At 45.1% G+C, this 22186-nt stretch overlaps 2 protein-coding genes across 5 annotated transcripts in view; one reads left to right on the plus strand and one right to left on the minus strand.

Moving 5' to 3' along the window:
- LOC111264698 (vesicle-associated membrane protein 3) overlaps positions 1–13867 on the minus strand; it is a 45726-nt gene extending 31859 nt beyond the window's left edge. For both annotated transcript variants that reach the window (XM_022840797.2, XM_022840795.2), the window contains exon 1: positions 13341–13867. The gene's annotated coding sequence lies outside the window, so the exon portion shown is untranslated. The remainder of the gene's footprint in view (positions 1–13340) is intronic.
- LOC111264697 (sodium- and chloride-dependent glycine transporter 1) overlaps positions 2352–22186 on the plus strand; it is a 40330-nt gene continuing 20495 nt past the window's right edge. For 2 of the 3 annotated variants that reach the window (XM_022840789.2, XM_022840792.2), the window contains exon 1: positions 2352–3900. In XM_022840789.2, coding sequence (XP_022696524.1) covers positions 3859–3900 — 42 coding nt within the window. In that variant the 5' untranslated portion in view covers positions 2352–3858. Of the gene's footprint in view, positions 3901–10533; positions 11110–22186 lie in introns of those variants that run through there. The other variant, XM_022840790.2, reaches the window with a different exon arrangement.

Consider the following 22186-nt stretch of genomic DNA (forward strand, 5'->3'; position numbering starts at 1 on the left):
GGGAAGTGCTCTATGTAACGGCCAGGGTTAGTGCATGAAAGCATCAAACCAGACAAGGACAGACACCAGGTACTATCATACACGTTGACCATAGTCTAGGCCTGAGAGGAATACTTAATAAAAAGGAAAAATCTAACTCTTGAAACGCCACTTTTAATACCATTACCAAAAATGAGAGCCAATAATCCTGATTAAACCTCGTTCATATCCAAACGACTGAGGTACCAACAAACGACAATAGCATCGCAAACGTTGCCGCTAATTTTTGTTATCTGCGAAGGCCATGCTAGGAGATAATCGTGTCACCCTATGAGAAAATGTCACTTTTAGCGGTGCTCTCTCGCACTAGTGAGGTTTCGCTGGCGTTGGCGGCTGTATGTCGCTGTCGCACAGCGGGTCGGACGCTGTTTGTGGCCACGGCTGCAATGTTCAATGGCGGTGATGGTAATGGGGCAGTGGCTGTGTGAGTGCCCGTTGAGTACGTGTCCATATGTGTATGTGCAAGTGGGCCTGTGTGTAGCTTGTATAGGGAAAAGGACAAGGTGGGGTACGATTAAGTATATTCCGCCGCGGATACGGAGAGCGGACAGCCAGCCACAAAGAGGGAAGGGTGGAAGGGGCCGAAACAGGCCTGGTCCGAACGGGTCCCTTGCGCAGCCGCTGCCGGAACCGATGAGAGGCGAGGGCCGAAGGGGTCTGAAAATCGCAGCACACGCGGCCACAGACAGCCGGTGGTTGGCTGAATGACACAAGGCTCCCACTAGAATAACGACAACATGGTTCCGAGGGCGCTTTACCATCCGACGATAGAGTCTAATGGAGAGCATAGCTAGTATATATATTCCACCACAGTTAGTAGGAACACAGAGGGATATGTATGCGTGTATATATGTATGTACATCTACAGGCAGAGAGTAAGCCAGGCCAGACTGGGCGAAACGGCGGCCCTTCACAGCTGGCAGCAGCAGCAGCGGCAGTAACAGCACAGAAGCGCCATGTGGAAGATGCAGCGATGCACATGGCACAACTGTATGTAGATATATGACACGTGGCACTGAAGTAGAATTTGACTGGATTGTACACATTATGGCTAAGAGTTTTCTATGTTAGTTAGATATAACTTTGATTGATCACAGAATTCGTTATTGATACGTGTATCTATGAAATGTTTAGCTTTTGTACTCGACATAATTGCTTGCGTACTTAGAAACGCAGCAAGTAAAAATAGCGGACCGTCACCTGGATGTTGCGCGTCGCGGTGGACTTCATTGGGGCGCTAGCAAGGAACTGCGACAAAATCGATAGAGATATTATAAAGGATAAATCAGCAACTATTATAATAAACCAACGTTATAGAAGTGTATTACCGTGCACGTTTACGCTCAGAATTGCTACTACATGTCCAAATACGATTATCAACGTTTCGTATCTCGTCACTTGTAAGTCCGAAAGCGGAATATTGCCCAACCCAGTTTTAGGGTCCGCTAGTTTCATGTTCAATCAGCTAAATCAGCATTCCCGCTGATTGCGTCAATTGTGACTAATCGATTAGAGCATTTCCTATCAGCACTGAGTGCCTTTAATGAAATGCAGTCGCTCATGGCTATGACCAGAAGGGTAATTACTGTTTTTCTGCCTCTGTCAACGGCCGCACCTTTTTCGTTTGGCAAAAAAGTACAAAAAGAACGATATTTATTAAGACGTTTGGAAACGTTCGAAGAAATATTGCTTTGCCGCCTTTAGTTTGCATCATTTAATATTAATATATTCAACGTACGCTAAACATCGTTCTGTCGCCTTTCTACCGAGCGTCGTTATGGTTGCACGATGTTTGTTGATCGTAGGATACATCAAGAAAGGATTCTAGATTTAGAAAAAAAAATGTCCATAAAGCTATGTAACGTCGAATCTACAATATGTTCTATTTTCAGCTGAAAAACTAAAAATCTTTAAATGACCCACCTGGTTTCCGTGACATACGAAATAAATATATATGATTTGAGGAGTGTTACTATCTGGCGCCAGGCCCTCCATTGCCCCTAGTGCAGCTGATAGGCTTTGGTAGCAGCTGGCTGCAGGCTGATCCCTGCTTCCAACGCATTTTCCCATTATCGGTAGACCTTTTTCTGATCCTGTCTGACCATCGACGGCCCTCCTCGTCCGAGCCGACTGGCCTGTTTCCCTGCGTCTTTTCCCTGGTACCGTCGACGGCGTTACCGGATGTGCCATGAAGCGCCCTACGGGCGGCCCTTCGTTCATCTGCCCTCCCTCTCTTTTTGCGCGCTCGCGAGCCCTCGCCTTCTCGAACTCGTACCCCTCTCTCTCTTTGTGGTAGTCGCTGCCTGGACGCTGCCTATGTGTCTGTCAGTCTTTCTGTATAGCGTTGGCCCGAACTCTCTCACTAGCCAAAGCAGCCGTCGCTGCCGCTGCCGCTAAGACCCGCGCGCGGTCCCTGGAAGTCGTCTTGGCCGTTCGTCGTCGGGAAATAAAGCAATATATATAGGAAGTGAGCAAGACACATCCTAGCGGAAACTACCAATGGCCCTACTGCCAGACCCCAAATTGAGAGCGCAACAGCAGCTGCATTTGTGCGGCTGTTGAGCTGCTTCTGCTTATTATTTACCACTGCTCCTGCAAGCCAGAGCTGGCTAGACGGACGACAGTTGCGAAACATCTGAGAGGCGAACAAGTGTAAGAGCCCCTGTCGCAGCTGCAGCATCTGTTACTGCCGCTGTCGCCGTCGTCCCGTGTCACCCGCTACAGACGGACGGACGGACGAACGGACAGAAGAGAAATTACGACGAGTTTCGACAAAAAAACCAGAGAGCGAGCAAAAAACCGGATCAGTCTTCAACAATCCGGCCGCCAACAGTCCGCCATTGTATTCGCGAGTAGGAAACTGGGTGAAACCGCCGAAAGGTTCCGTACGCGTAGCCGCGTCACCCGATACTGCTGATAGGGTAGCAGAAAAAAAGAGAGCTTGAGATTGAGGTAGAAACGGAGATTAAAACCGCCAAAGTGTTCGAACAGCAGACAGCAACAAACTCAGACGATTACTTAAGATCCAAAAAAGGAAGAGAAACATAGACGAGATTTAACTGGCTAGCAGTTAGGACCAAGGCTCAGCTCGACTTTCTTACGTGACTCTGCCATGCCACCAGGCCAATCTTGAATTTGTAGATACGCCACCGCCGCCGCCGCCGCCGCCATCGACGACGATGACAACGATGACCGGGAACGAATCACGACAACATTTATAGCAACGCCTCAAAAACGCTTCGCGTCTGTCAGTGTCTGTTTGAGCAGAGTTTACTTGTTTGGGCAGATTGTCATCTCGATGAACTATTGCCTCCCGCGGATAATACTACCGACAGTTATCTTTTCTTGGAGGCCCGTTTGCTAATTCGTCACCTTTGTTGTATGAATCTGTTCACAAGGAACATTAGGCTACTCCGGTGACCAGGCCCGACAGCCATTCAGGCAGCGGGGCGTTGTGCCTTCGACTCAGTAATTCCTATTAGGTTCACCTAGTCTAACTCTACCTAAGCATGATATAGTTATAATTGTAGTACGTATTTTTGCCGATAGCGCTAGTTCACCTTACTTTTTTGATCTATTTGATTGTTGGCCTATCATTGTTAACAACACAAAAACTACGATAGTAACAATCGATCACAGAAGTATTCATCGTCCGACTATTAAACATCGTTTTTCAATATTAGTTTGCTAAAAATCGACCCAAACAAGAATCTCGAGTGCTGCCGATAAAAAAAACGAAGTTCTACTCTAAAAAAATAGAAAAAAGCTGTGTCAAAGTGCAGTGCGCCGTGCAGTTGGACTGTAGAACTTGCTCGTGTGATGGACTATCTCTCTGCGAAAGGCACGATGCGCTATAAAAAGGTAAGTGATCGGTCTTGTTTCTGTGATATGGGCTGTGGCACCTGTTAATGCTATTACCGAACTGCCATGTTGTTGTTACTGCTGGTGTGTACATTGTAGCTGTTTCTGGGTTATGGGCTTATCATCGTGTACGCAGAGGGGCCACTGCTCTTATAATAGTGCCATGGCCTCAGCATGGAAGGCACGTGCGTTTGCCATTAGCTTTCAGGGCTATATACTGCCTTCCGCTGGGTAGCTTCTAAGCAGTTTGGCTGGCGCAAAAAAAAATAGGCAATAAAACGTAGCTAGATGACTCTTCGATTCTGTGTAAGGCTTAGCGGCGCCAGTATTGGAAATCTGAAAGAATATCAAATGTGTTAGTGGTAATATAAATCGGTTTTGCGATCTCTGAATCTTGAGTGAACTATACTATTGGATTTCGTTTCTCTCCAATAATATTTCAATGTGTGTTATAGCAAAACGTTATTTTCGCTCACCAGCTAACGGATATGTGGTGTGTAATAAACAAACAGAGAAATTGGATGATTGATGTAACAGTTGTTGCCAACATCAGTAAAGTCGATAAGGAGTAAACACTAAATTAACGCGGACGCCGGCAAAATGTTTCCGTCGACATTGGTATCTCTCTCGACTAGATGGCCTGCCTGCCGCTCCCCGTTTCCTTCTGCCCTCTGACAACTATTAGAGGAAGTTTGTCATTGTTGTGAGCGTCTGTTACAAACGAGGAACTACATGTTCGCTCTATATAGCTAGTGCACATAGTTGGCCGTACTAATAATAGTAGCCCTCGGAACCGCGCGGCAGCCGAAAGATAGCCATTGACAATCAAACTTGGTTATGTTCTGTAGCAAAGACTCCCCCCACCAAGCAGGCAAATAAACAGACAGATATACATTGCAGGCCGGCCCGCACATTGACAGGCGACCGAGCAACGGACGGCGCCAGAACTGATGCATTCACAGCCACACCGTCGACCACACAAGACGGCAATGCTAGAAGAAGCATAACTAAGACTCAGAGTCAGCCATGGAAATATCAGCAGTGGTCAGGTTGAACGAACAATAGACATGTATTAGCTGCTACGCAAGTTCCGGTCAGCTATTTGGATCGGACGTAATTCGGAACAGCGGTTTTCTCTCTAGAATCAACTACATTATGGTAGGGGAAAAAGGCGATTATAGGTCCATAGTTCAACCGAGTACTCCATCATGGATCTCATCACAGCTCCGACGAGGACTCTGATTAATTGGCCTCGGCTCTTAGGTCTCCTACCAATCGAAGGCTCTAGAAGTAAAAAAAACAGCGCCTTTTCAACTCTGCTGTATACAGTATATCCGATACGTTGTTTTGCCTTTCCCTTAATGAGTCTCCCCCGTAAGGCTACTCAGTGACCGTTGGCCTGCGCAAAGCATTAGAAGGAGCAACTGCGCAGTTCTCATACCACCTCACTGTAGCCCCTAAAATTGTTTCGGCCCATTACCGTCAAGAGAAGAGAGAATCTATTGACCATGTTATAGCGTTTGTATCTGATTGTATTATAGATGTCACGGCCAAGCTAAGGAGTGGCACCTATTTGGCCAGACAGGGCGCCCAGAACGGTCGGTTACACAAACGCGGTGGCGATGTGTAAAAATAGATATTTGTGTATATCGACATGTGAGTTATACTTATGGCTCTAGCCAGGTGGACCATTCGAATGTTTGTGACAGTGTACCATTATGGGCGACATATCCAGGAGTAGAACATCAAAGAACAAACGGACACCCGAATGATTTTCGGCAGCGGGCTAGATTGTGCGCAAATAGCGTTGTCATTCTGTATGATACAGTATGATGCCTCAAAGATAAACGCTACATAAACCGCTTCACGCGAACCCAGATGTGGGTGTGTAACAAAAATGTCAATGGGTTTAATTGGATGTAATATATTTATTTTTAATAATTTATTGTGTGTTTGTTTTTGTTGTTGGCGTTGGCTGTTGCTGGTATCGGCGCGCTAGATACAGTGAACGGTTAGTGGACATTGCTCCTTTCAACCTAATTAACAGGCCAATATATTGATATATTAACAGAGATTTGACGTACCTTTGTTTTTCAAATTGACCCACCAGCACAACCTAACCATGGGCCGCTTGGAGCCACAAAATAGGGCTATAGATATCTTCAGAATTTTCATCTTACTAGTATTTCACTACATGCGAATTACTTCGATCAAATGCTGTCTCCCAGTGCTCGTTACAATCTAACGTATCTTAGGCGTTCATAGTCGGTTCGCTTAACGTATTGGCCATTGCGCTCGGTTATCTCCGCCGCCGTATCTCAGCAGAACCGGTCTATCCGTTGCCTTTAAAACTGCTCTGGTCAGTGGTGCCAATATTCAGACGATAATCAACAATATTAAAGAGCAATCAACGAAGGTGATGAAAAACAGGTGTCGTTGCTGTCTCCCGTTTCTTTTGATTGTCTTTCAGCTTTCTAGCGACGAAATCGCCAATAGTCTTACGTATCAAACTATTGGCGATGCATCTAACCTCAACGACGAGTAATCTATGGCGACTAGTACATACTTGTAGCGTTCCGTGACGCTTGCCTGTGATTTTCTACACGTTTCTGTTTATAATAAGCATCACAAGCGTCGTTGCGGTTTCTCGATCACTTCGGCTGACCTTGCGACGACTATGTCCTGCTCCAGGTAACCGAAGGCTCGCGTGTTAGCAGCTGTCCGCTTTCTGATGCACCGTAGCATTCCCTTCGGGGGCCGTTATCGGTCGTTGACTTCCAAAGCGCACGTCTGCGCTCGCTATTGTTGTTGGCCATCGCGGTACCGTAGATGTTACACATATTGATAGGTAGCGCAAACAAACAAATTACATTGGTAGGAGCGACGCGAGGCACAAAGGATGATGGCACCAAGTGATGCGCGTTTGGGGAAATTATTCTTGCACCCATTTCAAAGGACGGCTTGGTAATGAACAGTCGGTCCCATTAGCGCTATGTAGCGACAGACGACAGTGTTTAATATTGTCCTTATACAATATTGCCGATAACTTCTCAAGCCCTTACGCACAAATCGAATCCAAGCACGCCTATCCCAATTTTTCGTCAGTCGAATGAAGCTCACTTGCCTGAGAAATATGAACTTCACTACCCTAACATTGCCTTTATTATCATATGCGCATTATCGTTCCTCAGATAATAAGCATGTAATGAACTCGCAAAGTAACTATAAAAATGTCTAGAGTACTGCTTCCGGTGCTGTCGTTATACATTGCTTTAGATATTACTATGAATAGTAAACGGCATGCATCAAACAATAAGTTAGCGTAAGGCAGTATTAGATAATACGGCATAGCCATCTGCAGCAGTCGCCTTACGATTCCGTCCATACCGATAGAAGTGCATTTGCTACGCAACATTGTTTGGTTATGGTGGGCAGGGGCATTTAGTTGTGGCCTGGCAGCGATCTTTCAGATTCTACAGTTGAGCCACTTTTCTTTTTGCCGGGTGACTCGGATCGCTGGTCGCTATTTCATTGACTGTCTGCTAAGTAGCTGATTAAATACAGACAGATGACAATCATATCTTCCCAACTCTTTAACTACCCGTGCTCTTCAGTGCCGATCGCTCTTTGGTCTGCCGCTACTACTGCCGCCAGTTCTCCGAGAATCGGGCCTGTCCTTTGAGGCGTCCGATAGACATCGGTACCGGAGGCCTAATGTGCTCAGTTACACTATAAATCGGATGGGCGAGTGGGCAACAGACTAGTAGGACAATCACTGGACGCGTTACGAGAAAATCTCCTCCTGTTCCTGCTATTGTGCCTTCTCTCGAGTTGATAAACGACGAGGCCCCCCCACAACCATTGAAGCTTTTTTCCTATCGCAAGCCACAAGCTGCAAAGGAATCGTTGTGGTCTACCCGTCGATTCAACGACCCGACCACCGCTACGCAAACAAATCATTACATGGATTTAAGTTTGTTTATAAGCTTTTGTGTTACCTTCATGGTAAATACCGCAGTTACTTCTGCTTATAAGGGCTAGCCCTTAAATAGCTGACATGGCTTTCGATCTATATTCAGCGTAGCACTTACGAGTCAACTAATTGAATTGCAACTCACCTTCTGCATGAAATACTTGATCACAGCTCTTTTTCGGCAGCCTTACAGTCATGCGAGATCAAACCTTTTCGAAACACAGCCTCGAAAAGCATACTCTGCGAGCATATATAGGGACAAATATTGCAGAAAAAATTCGATGAAGAACTATGATTGGCCAAAGAAAGCGAAAGGAAAAAATGCGGTATACATAGGCTCAAAGGTGGGCAGTGTATCTCCAGTACGCCAGTGTTTCATTCATCCTGACAATGATTTGTTGCCATTAGTCATGGTATGAGTTCTACCTAGTATTAATCAGCCACAGAGTATCATGGTTAGATCACCGCCCATTTTCCGGCCGGTAGCTGTAGTAACCTCAAGCCAGTTATCAGAAACCGCTGGATTAGTGGTCCGGTCTCACAATAAACGGGTAAAAAAAAGTAACCCAAACTGCGATCAATTGGGGGTAAATAATACAGCAGCGACGATGGTAATAGCAGGACGGATGCTCGTCGTTAAACAGGATCAGGACACACAAACACGCATAATTAAAAAAACATACAGCCAGCTCCGCTTAGCCATCGCTACTGTGATTACGACATAAGGCCAATGATACACTCCAATTCGGCCTACTTGGACAACAGAGCTTGATTTGGAGGAACTCGAACAGCAGCAGCAACAGTTAAACTGGTTTAACAACGAATCTTCGTTGACTTAACCGCTGTCGCGTATGATAGGACTCTGATACGTTCAGCATAAGGAAGCAGTGCGTTTTCGGGTAGAGTCTACATAATGACGACGACGATGACAAATAGCAAACCTAGAACTACGAGATTTATTGAACCTTTGCTGGCCAAGTTCGACCGAAGCTTCTCGTCGGTTATCGCACGACGCTTACAGAAGAGAAACAAGCAGGTAGCGAGGGGCAAAGATAGAACCCTCAAAGCGACTACTGCCATAAACAATAGAAATCGAGGCGATTTTCGGCTTTTCGACAAGGCCATTGTTGCCAACCGTACCGTGTACTGTGATGCTATGTGCACCATGCAGCTTCCTGGTGCGTTTGGCCGTCGAGTTTTTTGACTCATGGATTGTTACAGTGATGTAAAATTATTTTCAAGCAAAGTAATGTCCTTATAACAAACAGAGAAAAATTTTTGTAGCACGAACAAACATTATAACTAATGTTTGTTCGTGTGTATAACTAACAATGACAGTTTTCGAAACAAATGTAAATCGGACAAAGGCTGTCCGTTAGTGTAGCCTGTGTCCTGTGCTCGGGCTTCAAATCGCCGTTTCAGTATAAATAATAGTAGAAACAATCTTCAGGAAGAGACCTCATACGCTCTTCCGGATCTCCTATGTTAGGCACAACGGTAATAGCAGCAACAGCGGCGGTAGCATACGGCCCCTTCTGCAGGGACACCGTCGCCGTCTTCCTGATGCAAGCTTCTCGGACGACCGCGACGACACCGACAAATACAGTCGCAATGAAAATGGATGTACAATGTTTCAATAATAACAACGAAAAGGAAACAACGATCGAGAATAATTATAATCAATTCATCTGACAACAACATCAAGAATAATCTGTCTAGCCTTTCGCCGTTCAGGTGACGAGGACAACGTGTTCGTATCTCACGTCCTCCTCCCCCATCCCCCCACATGTTCCTTTTCTCCCCTCCAGCCTTAAACGGTTAGTCTCTCCTTGATGACGTCATTCCGGACAGCGGCAGCGAGGGCCCTCTGTTGCTTTTCCTAAATCATGCCGTTGGACTCTGTTGATGGCGTCGTCACCCTACCTTTTACCTACGCCCAACTCGCCTTTTGTTGCTAATGCGACGCATTAGAAGATCATATGATGGCACTAAAGATATTTTCGGCTGTTTCTGTACTGTGCGTCTTCACTTTAGGCGGTTTTGTAAGAATACCTACAACCCGCTTGGCTGATTAGAACTCATACAACCCAAAGTACTGCTACTATTCGATAGGTCGAACTATTATATTGACTTGAAATAGCACTTGAAATACGATTCTATCTATAACCGTAAGCATGCTCGTTTCGGTCGCCCACGAACAGTTAGACCTTTTTTGGCCTGTCATGACTTCTTTGCCGGTTACTTTCAGCATCTGAATTCTACTCTCATCGGTCTATTTGTTTGCCTGCCATCCTGTTTTGTAGCATCGTGGTTAATATTGTGTCCAGCTCGTAATGCGCGCAGATGGGCGGCCTCCTCCACGCTTTTGCCCAGTCGGGCACCCAGTCATCATCATCATCTGCCGCAACTAACAAGCAGATGCGTAGTCATCGTTACAACTAATCCAAGCAACGAGACCAAAGTGCGAACGAAAAACGCGCTGCAACGACCGCGCCAGCCTCCCTACCGATCTATACCACTGCCGCTGGTCCCGTTATTGTTGCCGCACACCAACACAACACAGCGTCGTCCAGCGTTCGTTGTCTTCCAACGTTCTATATGCTCTGCCTCTCGTTTCTATGCTGGCTTGCCTCCCTGGTCGTCCTCTACGAGTTCGTACGTGCGAACCTTCGGTGTGGGCCATGGAAAATTTCCACTGGGCCAGCAAACGGGCGAGAGGCTGCTGCTGCTGCTGCTAGTCTAGGTCACTGACTGGTTGAGTGCTTCGGTGCCTGCCTCTCCTAGTCCTAGGCACAGGGGCAGCGAGAGAGAAGAGATCTCACCGTAAAGTAGTCAGAGTGCGCCGACCGGCTGCCTGGGCCGGCATCCGTCGTCTGTAGCCGCCTGTTTGGGCTGCCTGTGCCTTTCCTGCTGCTTTCTTGAAGTGGTAGCGAGTGCTACGGGCTGTCTGCCGAGCGAACCTGACCTGTCTCGACCGTCGACAAAGCCCCGGTAGGCCGTTGCCGGCATGGTCTCAACAAGCGCCCCACTCCATTCCGAGCACCTCCGTTACTTCCGTACTTTACCCTGCTGCAGCTGCTGCTGCTACCGCTGCTGTTCAGACATGCCCTTCCCCACTGAACGGTCAGAAGGGTACCCTCCATTCCTCTTTCCCTCAACGGGAGTCACCCACTTTGTGGGGCCCCAGAACCGCTAGCCCGATACTGGGACGTCTTCTATGCCACATTTCAAGTGAGGTAAGTTTCAAACGTCGATCGAGTCTACTTCGTAGTCGTCGTTGTTCCTCTGCATATATCCCACTTATTTACCCCGTCTCTCCTTCCATCCGTCGATTCCATGCGGCAGCCCCCTAAAGGCGGCTGCTGCTCGCAGCCACAGAAACACCCCTGAACTCCATCATTGTAAATATCCCGCCAACGAAGCACTCTATGCGCATTTATGACCCACTACCAGAGCTATTCCAAAGAGAGGTGGTGGCCTATCCTCCCTTCCTCTTGCTGGTTGATAGCAAAACCAGCAATGGCGATGGCAAGCCCCTTCTACGTTGAGCATCCTTGCCTTTACTGGTGGCGAGGTAGCCGAACGTCGCGACTGCCGCCACCCTCTCACAAGCGTTCCTTCTCCATTCGTTGTCTCGTGCGCGACGCCATGGCCGTTCAACAGCAAACTCCATGACGTCGATTCGAACTCCAACGGTGGGAACGGCAATCCTGGCAGTTTCAAAGAGGGTATAGAGATTATGGGTGGACGTTACGCGAGCTCGTGGCAACCCCTATCTGGACCAGAGGTTCTGTCCCATCGAACCGGAAGTGGGTGTGTAAAAGGAAGAGAATAGAACTATATAGAAACATCCAGATCAGACAGTTGCAAATCAGCGGCCACGTAAGCAAAATCTGCTGTACATAAGTAGCTTACGATAAGATTCAGTATGAATCTACGTGTTGCTGTATTGTGTACCATTGCGCCTATTGAGCCCCTACGAATACGGAACACCGAACGTAAAGTACAAACACTTGAGCTGCGGTGCGTAATTCCTATTGCTATTATGCGCGGTACACTAGTACGGTTGGGGCTGCAAAAGGAAAAATAAGGATAGACAGGGGAAAAAGAAGAAGTTGGTTTTGTAAAGAATATAGGTAAAATTAATTGTTCATCTGCTCGTCTATTCTGCTGCGATTTATCGGAAGTACGCTTCGAGTCGCTGTGTGTCGTGTGGCCGAGATGGTACCCCAGGGGCATTCAACACGGAAGCTAGGAAAAATACCTCGAAGCCAAGCATTGTCTTGACAGAACTCGTAGTAGGTCGCACAGAGTCGCCAAATGTCTGCGAATAACCGTTAGATGCAATAGGGTGCATTTACTGCTTTTTCTTGGGCCAGCTGAGGGTTTAGGAAGCGTGGATGGCTAGCATTTGCATCACACACGCAGGATGAACTATGTTGAGGCAAAGCCCACCTTTCCATTGACAACTCTTTATAATATATAACCTTACGACAAGTTTTTCATTACGTTGGCTTGTAGTATAGCAACTAGTTTAGAATTGTCAATTATTATACAATATATCTTAGCGTATAGCCGTCGTTTATGTACGTAAGGGGGGGGGGTAACGAAAGTTAAAGATTGAAATAAATTCCCTACACTATCTCGAAATAGAATTACTGAGTTAGCCTATTCCGACGAGTGCTAGCTTATTCAGTTAGTGTAACGCAAACAATATATGTAAGTGTTCAGGCAGATGGTGCAGTTGACGGGATAACCACAGAGAAACAACAATTCGTGTTGTAGTGAGACGTAAAATTTCGAAAGGATTTGCTCCTGTAAAGGACGACAAATCTCTCGAGGAACGACTACAATAGAATACGATAGAATATAGAGATGCATATTTTACGACTCTACAGGAGCAGTAGATGTTCGCAAGCAAGCGCGTCCTTCACCTGTTAATACATGTTCCTAACTGGAGCAGAAAAAAAGGACGCTTGGCGAATGCCAAACGACAGCTTAAGGCGACCCTTTTAGTATATTGCTCTATTAAGTGAATCTCTACTAGATTAGCTCATATTTGGAGCAGATAACCCTCTATTTCTCACGCATTTTTCACTTTAGAGTTTGCAGAACGTAGGATTATCGAAGAAAGCATTACATAACAATTTTGTGTTCTGCGCTTGCAGCTGTCAACTTTATTTAGCACTTCTAGACATTGCTAGCTTTGTTGTCAAATAGTCCACAATGTTGACAAAATGATTCCATAGCAGTGTTAGCACAGATAATCAGTATTCTGGACAAATATTGTTCAAGTACCTTTTTTTTTTTTCTCTGTTTGTGTAGTTTCATAACACCGTCGTATTGGATTGAATAGAGTAATCAAAGGTCCATTTCAGCGATGCTGTGATTATCGGCTTCCGTACGCAGATTGTGTCACATATATCCAGTACTATTATTAACGCTATCTGTAAAAGTTGGAACTTACCTTGGATGCTTTATATGAACAAGCTTCGGTAACTTTAAATCAATCAATTGACGATCCTTAAATCTTCTAGTAAAATAAAAGCGTTGTAGTTACGTCGCGTCACTGATCTTCGTTCGAATCATTGGCTTAGTCGCAAGGCAACGTGTCGGTGCACACCCATAAAACGTCTTCACATGTGAGTTAAGCAACAAATTTACCACCATAGAGTAACTGCAGTCTAAAGATGGTCCCATTATTTGTCGTTTTATTTGTATTAATTATATGGGGTTCGGGTAACAGTTACGATGTACAGCGAAACATCTTATGGGGAACCAAAAGCGACTTGGTCGTTTATTTCCTATGGTCATAGAGAACCGCACACACGCTAGCTTTCGACACCATTGAGGTTTATGCGAGCGAGCAGGTCTGCTTCTTCTATGATTTGGTCAAACGTCGAAAGCCGCTGTAACTGAATCAAACAAGAGACGCCACGAAGATTTACAGGTCATTTTCCGTTTTTATCATCTTACTAGTGGCCTTGGATAGGATTAACGCGTAGAAACTACGCCCAAAGTTTAAAATTGTCAAAATGATTTTTTTTTTGAGGATAAATCCGACCTTTACCTAAAAATATTTGTCCACTTTAATCGATGGATATGGGTAACTTTTCCGCAAAGAATTGACGGTTGTAAAACACAAACCTCTGCCAAGATCGTCGAAGCTGCTCTTAGCAAGTTTTTTTTGCCCAAAAAAATTATCAAAATAACATTGGCTTCTAGATAATATTCGTAAATTATCTAACAAGAACAACTAATTGCATTTGGGATTGGGGCCGACCAAAATTCTACTGAAAGCCACCGTTAAATATATATTAAACGGATGTGAATAGATTATCGCCGCGTGGTTCGCCATAGTTCAATATAATCTAGCAATATACTCTGGTCGAGCATGGCTTCACCTGTGTGTGTGTGTGTGTATAAAGTACGTGGTATAAAGTCAACTGGGCGCGGCCTCTTTATGTAGTATAAGATCGTTAATGTTGATTGATAACAACGCGTAAAGCAGACAAGGCTGTAATATACAGCGGCAGTCGCCGCTTAAAATTACGGTTGCTTGAGCTATAACGGATATCATTAGCGCATCCAACCCTGCATGCTAACAAGCCAAATAAATATACAAGTTCTAATAACTTCTATACATTGGCTTTTTTGGCGTTAGCTAGGAGGAGGTAGACGATTTTAGTGGCAGAAGTCTCTTAAACGAGCTTCTTTGGCAATGTTTTGACATTTCGTTAGAGTTTCTCCTGCTTTTTTTACATTTGAGTCTGCGTCGCCTTGTAATCAACTTCATAGTTGGGCGCTGCTTGACGCACGCGCAATGACGTTGCCTCTCTAGGCCTATGAAACGTATGCTTACTTGGGCCTCAGTGGCCTTTGTTATATTATCAGGCCAAATAAAACACGTTGTCCCGGTGTCATTCTACGATTTTTAATATCGCTGCCGGTCGCTCATCGTAGGGAGTCTCTGGGTGTTTTCTATCGTCTTCTAAATTCAGCTGAGCCTCAGAGATATTTGCCTGTCTGTGGGGGATGTCAGCGTCAAATGATCACCGTCCGTCAAAGTGCTGGTCGTCACAGACCTCCTAATCCCATCAGCATCAGAAACTGGGCGCTTCGCCGTTGGGCCGCCATTAATTCCAGTCATAGTTCTACTTTCATAATTATTATTATTAGTGTGCATGTTTCTGTATAAACGGGTATGTGCTATACGTTGACCCTTTAAGATTACTTTAACTCGTGACACACTGAATGTTTTGACAGATGGAAGCAAACGTCCAGAAGCGTGCACGTCCAATAACATACAGCGCACCTCGCAGCACGAATGGCGGTAGCTTCTTTTTGCCCGCTTACAGCGATGTATACAGGACCCTTTCCTGGGAACGAGAGAAACAGGAAGAAAGAAAATAGGGTGGCAACCTGCGAAGTCACTAGTTTTCGACGGTATCGCACAATTATCGAGCAAAAAGCGATGAAATCGAAGCGCGAGTATCTGTTTTATAAGCCTAGGTAAACCTAGCGAATGCTACTTCGTGTGCGCCAACGACGATACTTTTAAGCGAGAGTCAACTAGGTTCAGCCTCCTTCAATTGCTATTTCATTTGCCGTTATAGTAATAGCTTCAAGCGGAAAACAGCGATCAAATCAAGTAAGGCTAAGAGTGGCGATACCGACCTTGTTTGGAGAACCATTGATACAGCGTTAGACTATGACTGCTAGTTGCGCGCTCAGATATGTGTACATACGTGTAATAGACACGTACGTATCGTATAGAAGACAGTGCGTCTTTCTTTCTGCGTCTTTATATCCCGGCTTTTTAGAGAGTCCTATACGTTAGGCTTTAGTTATACATGAATGGCAGCAAAAGACAAAAGTTTAAACAATCAAATAGTGGCGTTAGCAGTTAACTAATCACAATTTCAGTCATTTGAAGTTTGCTACCGCTACTGCACGTAGCGGTAGCAAACTTCCATATACACAAACCATATACACAAAAGCCTGCTTTGTGTATATCGTATCTAAATAGTATCTACAATTGAAGGTTATATCGTTATGTTATTGATAAGCTTTGAATACCAACTCCATAGGGGAACTACTGTTCAGCCAATCACAAGCCAATATACAGCAACGTAGTGGAATCGAACTTTGTGCCCAGTGGCTGTAGCTATCTGCACGAATCCCGCTACAATAGATAATTGCTCAGAGAAAGAGATTATACCTGCATAGAGAATATGAGTACGATCTGTACGCCAAATATCTATCTAGTTTTGTTTTTACATGCAAAACTGACGCTACGAATGTCCAGTGCCAGATCTTCCAGTCAAACAAGCTTTAGGACCGATTCGCAGTCTGATCGATACCTCTTGGAGCAGCTGTTAGCAATGATGGTAACGTGCCGGCTCATCCGCCCTCTGTCAGACAATCGTCGGCAGACCGTGCGAGCTGTCGGAAGAGTATGAGATAAACAGCGTGTCGATTTCTCAAATACGTGTGCCCTTAGTGTTACTTAATAAACGAATTCACGAATTAAGTAAATGCCTAAAATCTAATGAGCTGCAGAAGAAGTAAGATGATGAAATCTATCACGATGTCGGAGTGGCTGTCATCGTCGCGAGCGTCAGGCCAAGTGAGCTTAGATACGAACCCTGACGCGAGACTGTCAAAATCTCAAACGACGACCGCAAGAGTGTTCGAATGCGATCAGTGTAAAAACACATGACAGAGAGAGAGAGAGAGAGAGAGAGAGAGAAAGGTTACGTAAACAATAGAAGTACATCGAGTGGAGTTGAGAATGAGACAGGTATGACCTATCGCGCCGATACTCACAGCGATAGCGGACCGGTCTTCGTTCGATGACCTTCCTTTTTATGAAGCTGCTCTGTTACGAAGACCCAGTCACAGCAGCAGCAGCAGCAACAGTTTGCAGACAACAGCGTGCAAATACTTATGTAAGAAGGAATAGGCGGCGTTATGTTTCTTACGTACGTATGGTGGCGATGTTCTTTTCTAAAGACTCCTATTGATGAAATAACATGCCGTCCGTTGCCTCGAACCGATTCGAATGGAAGGGCAAATGGAAGTCTATTTGTATAGACTTCCATTTGCCCTTCCCATTAAAAAAAAGATACGCAGTGGATACTGATAGCTCTATTCGGCAGAAACACAAATTAATTATATGAGTGACCATTTAGTTCGAACCGAGGCCGATGTTCATTAATCGTTTTGATGCGGCGTTTTCGACTGCGTATGAAAACGTTCGTTGCCGTGTTCATAAACAGTACAAATTAAAGTGGTGTAATTAAGGGACATTAAGGGATTGGAAGATCCTTTTCGGTGTCCGTATTGATTTCCCTCGTGGGTTTTTATAAAAAGAAAAAGTTCCTTATCAATACAATATGAAGAGGAGAACGTTTGAGTTGAATACTCCGGTTTAACTAATTCTTTTTTTGCCAACAAATGCCGTGTTGGCATACCAACCAATGATAGTGATGGTGGAATTAGCTTTGCGAACGTGTAGCTCTCAGGAGACACAAAGTTCAGGAAAAAAATTTTCTTCAATCTCTTCAAGACCGTCCGTGTTAATTTTAAAATTACGCTTCTTTATAATGGCTGCCGCAATTGACATAATTTTCTATAGAGAGAAATGGCATGAGATTCTTTATTCGAATCCTATATTTCCCATATTAGTGCTATCACAATATAAGCAGTTATGTGTAATGGATCTTTACCTAGAAATAGAGTCTTGGCGACGAATGAGCATTCATCTTGGTTGAGTTATTGTATCAGCTTCAAAAAAGCTTCCAAATAGCTATATGGAAGTGCCAGTTATGAACACTAGATAGGGATGGTTGCTAATCTTTGATTACGGGTTATGGGGTTTACGTTTGGTTGGCTGGCTGACTCCCGATGGAGTTATGCCTAACGGCGATGTCAATTCGAAGAGGAAGGCACGATACAGCCATTTTGTCCAGGTAGCAGGTCTTTCTCCGAAACGCTAGCGAACTAAAACAGTTACTCTAGCGGAGAAACCGTGTAGCAGTGCACCGTGCCCTTCCTGTGCCTAACATTTAGTACCAACGCCATGTATTTTGCTTTTTCTGTACCTAAAAAATGGTTTAATGCTAATTGACAAAAGATCTCTTGTGGGAAACAGACAAAGAGTCGTATACAGTTGCTTGTCTTCCTGATCTATGAGAGAAGTCGATAGAAAACCGTGTCGATTTTGGTATCGTTAGATGGTCTCTATGCTCACCTTCTATAGCGGACACACAGTCTTACATCGTGAAATTTATCACTTCCGAAATGTGTCTAGTTTGCTAAGCAGGTAATTGCAAAGCCATCAATACAAACGAACTTAAGTCGAGGCGGCCAAGTTGTTAACTTCTAGTGAGAAAACAGTCTCCAATTATTAGCATCGGCTGATTAGACATTAAAGAGATTGGCACGAACCAGGACGAAATCGGTCCAGATCGCCGAAAGAGCGCGCGTGAGCAAATCGCTCTGAACGATTATCATCCGGAGCCTTTATTGCGCCATCGATGGGACATGTTGAGAAAACAGAAACCACTGCAACGCTTGGTGCTTGGTCGCGCTTCGTTTGGGTGTTCATTGGTCCTGTAGGAGCTAAACGACGCGATAGGCGGGACCGGTAGCGGCAGCCGAAATGCGTATTATACTATGTGGGCCCTAGGTAGACGGCGGTAATGTCAGTCATATTTCGATTTCAATGTTCGGTAGTGTTGGATATGAGGAAGTTTGCCGCTAATTTCTGTTATTCGACTAAACGGCTTGAACTCGTGTAGAAAAGAGGAAGTTTCAATAGAAAATTGGAAGCGTTATTCGATCGCCTGCGATACTATAATGAAACATGCTATAATAATAATGCGAAGTAACAATTTTATCACGATGAAAGTCTCTTGCTCAGAGATTTCAATCATCGCCACTCTGTTTGTATCCTAGCTACTTGTATAGCCGCGACACTGACGGCACAGTCTGTTCAATCATCCGACCAATGCACTTAGACCATGTGTGCCGTCGTCATGACCGCCACGTTGGGACATTCCGTGTTTGTTACTTTTAAAGCCGGATGGTCTGCGTATTTTCTTCTACAGCGTTTCTAGAGTCCACCGTAGATATCTGATGCCAATAAGCGCGGCCGTAGTTCGATTTTTAGAGGTGCCGTAGCAGCCCTGTAAATACAACAACATACGCTCTATCTACTGAAATATAGAAATAGCCCACGGTTGCTCTATCTGTGTTGCCCCATGCGTGCCATCTCGGTCTTGTCGCTCACATAAAATCTACTACACGTGATTGTAACGACATATAGACAAAGAGAATAAAGGGTATCGATTGCCTCCCTGCGTTATCGCCTTTTTTGCTGTTCAAACTGCTTGGACGCCGCCACTTTAATCGGCATCGCTGGCGCCAGAGCGTAAGAAGCAGCAGCCGCCGCCCCCACGTCAAGCCATTATTCCGTCTGCAAGCGAGATCGTGTCGCCGACCACGAAAATGCTGATCAGAGCGATGTTATTCCTGATCATAATGATGATTATCGAGAATTGAAAAGTTCCGAAAGCGTGCGGTCCGGTTCGGACCGTTAATGTTTATGTTGCTGCTGCTACTGCTAGAGAAGTCCAGTGATATGAGACATATTGTGTGTACCCTTTCGGCTGTTGGTGATGATGATAATAATGATTACAGAGAAGGCGACGTACGGCGGTTGCTATCGGGCGACTAAGCATTTGTCCCCTGGATAGCAGACTGTTGTTGTCTAGTTTTGTTTAATATCGTCGTTGGCCTTGAAATTTCCTCGGTAGATCGTAACCGTTGCGCAGTTCTGATTCAGAGAAGTTCATTGGCATGCTATATTTCCATCATGGCGTCTGTTACCCCTTTGTTATTTATTCCAGCCACACGCATATACACAAGAATACAAAGAGATAAGCTCAGTCAGTTAATCAGACGCGCACAAGTAACCTCTAACGTCTCGCACTGGTAAAATGTATTCTGCTACGGAGAGTTACCACGCTGTTACCGTATCCAATAATAGCTGCTGTTGCGGCAGCCAGAAGCGGATCTATTACTTACGAAGCATAACTTCGGCAGAGTCACATTTATAAACAGAAAAATAATTAATTGCCACTCCTGTTCTCCTCGAGTAAGCGCTAGCGGGATCCTTTTCTGGTCATATTTTAACTTAGCATCATTGAGCGATGGGGTAACTGATCTTAGTGCTAACAAAAGCAACACTTTGGGTCGCATATATTACGACAATATATCCGACACAACAACAGATACATCGGCAATTTAGCCGTCGTATTTCCGATGACGGCTCTGACTCTTGGTCACTCGCGAAGAGACAATACTCCGACTCATATTGACACAATGAAACGGGTTCAATCGGCAACTGAAAGCCAGCAGTGCAGATTACTTATGCACATGTGTACATAGACATAGCATGCCGGTTGTTTCGGTGTCCGTCAGCCACCGCTGTCTGCCTAGACTGGTGTGGGGGTAATATCCAACTCGCGAGCCATAGATGGACACCCAACCAGATTATGGGCTTTAAATGCTGCCCATCTCGATGTTAGCTCGTTTCTATTGTGACAGCAATGACATTAGTTGCGTATTAACATACGCTGATGGGTCTGAAAACTCAATAGTAGATGGCTGCGCAGAGTAAAATCGTTCTGCTGATGGTCTGCCGCTGCCAGTGCCAGCATCGGCACCGTTAGAGGCCTTCCCTGCATTTTTTTTCATTATATCACCGCGTATTCATCAAAGGCTTATCGAGAGGCCGACCGGACGGATAGGCCTTTCATTTCTCTCTGTCATCGACATACCAAGCGCGAAAAGCTACAGCGCAAGCGTCGTTACAACGACAACAGCTCAGAGAGGAAGAATGAGATTGATAACGGCAAAATGTTAGAGAAACAGTAAAGTAACGAAGACCTCACTATGAGCGACTTAGATCGCCAACTCTATTTTGGTGATCGGCCCGAACAGCATTCGCTTCTTATCTGTTTGAAAACTGAACACTGGACAACAGAATTCACAATAGGCAGTGAGGACGCGTTGCTCGTGACGTTTCTGTTAAAGCGGAAAGGCGTTTTTATAAGTATATCTGTGGAGATAAAGTAAAAAGAGATACTACAGACGGAGAGGAAGGTGACGGCACCGAATTGGGTTTTGATATGCCTAAGTGCTGATATGCATGTTTTGTCGTAAAGGTAAAAACAATGATAAAGTGCATCCAGCTATAAGTAGACAGACAACAGTGCTGAGATACGAACGCGTGCGTCAAATGGATTAAAGATGTCTTATCTTGCCAGGTTACACAATGACCAACGTAAAACGCAAAGCACCTACTGCGCTATGGCACTAGCTCGTGTCAATGCTCTTTTTTCATCACTAGGGGCTTTCATTACATGCAGCTGCACGTACGTGTTTCGTGCGTTTAAGTTGGTCTGATTTAACTCCGTTTTCCATCGTTCGTTACACAGCGCTGTTGTTGCATAAGTTTGCACGAGTACGAGTTTATAATGCTGGTGTTTATCAGACAGCTGGGATCCTATATTTCACTATCATCAGTACTTCCGTTAAGCTCAATTCGAGCTGTGGGCACAACATTTCAACATAATCAAAAGGGCGGGTCCCTCTGATCTTTTGATCGGATAAGGGTTGATAGGTATTAGGCTAACACAACACATGCGATGTACAATCTTCAGGACCGACATGCTTTCGTCGTATTTGCTTGTTAATCTATCTGAATCTGCAGTAGTTCGCCGTATGACCTGCGTCAGTAAAAAACATTTGTGCGATCGTGTTTCTCCACTCTCCAGTGACGCCTATGACTTATAGCCTCTTGGAACAGGGCCAGGGCTAAATAAAAGAAAGTTATATGAGCCGTATCCTCTACGGCCGTTTGTTTGCTATGTCATGTGGTATGAGTGATAGCAATAGTAAAAGTAGTTATGCCATTAGATGCTGAGTTCTTTCATTACATTGTGTTTCTGTTGTTACCATTCGCGCGGCTGGTACTGCTGCGACAAATCTTGTAACCGGTGCAAATTGTTGTCGGGCTGTCTGCTTCAAATTGTTTTATCCGACAGTGGAATCTCTGCTGATCTATGAGGGATAGAACAATGCTAAGCCAAACTTACATTCATTTTACACGCCCGCATGCATAAACAACGATAGCGGAGAGTCATCCTGGCCAGGACGTTTCCCTCCTCCGGGGTCACCTTATAGAAATGCTGGGATTGAGACCTGTGCGCATGTACGTGCGCATTTGTCTTCAGGTAGTAG

This window comes from Varroa jacobsoni, unplaced genomic scaffold (assembly GCF_002532875.2).
Source record: "Varroa jacobsoni isolate VJ856 unplaced genomic scaffold, vjacob_1.0 scaffold_887, whole genome shotgun sequence".
Lineage (NCBI taxonomy): Eukaryota > Metazoa > Arthropoda > Arachnida > Mesostigmata > Varroidae > Varroa > Varroa jacobsoni.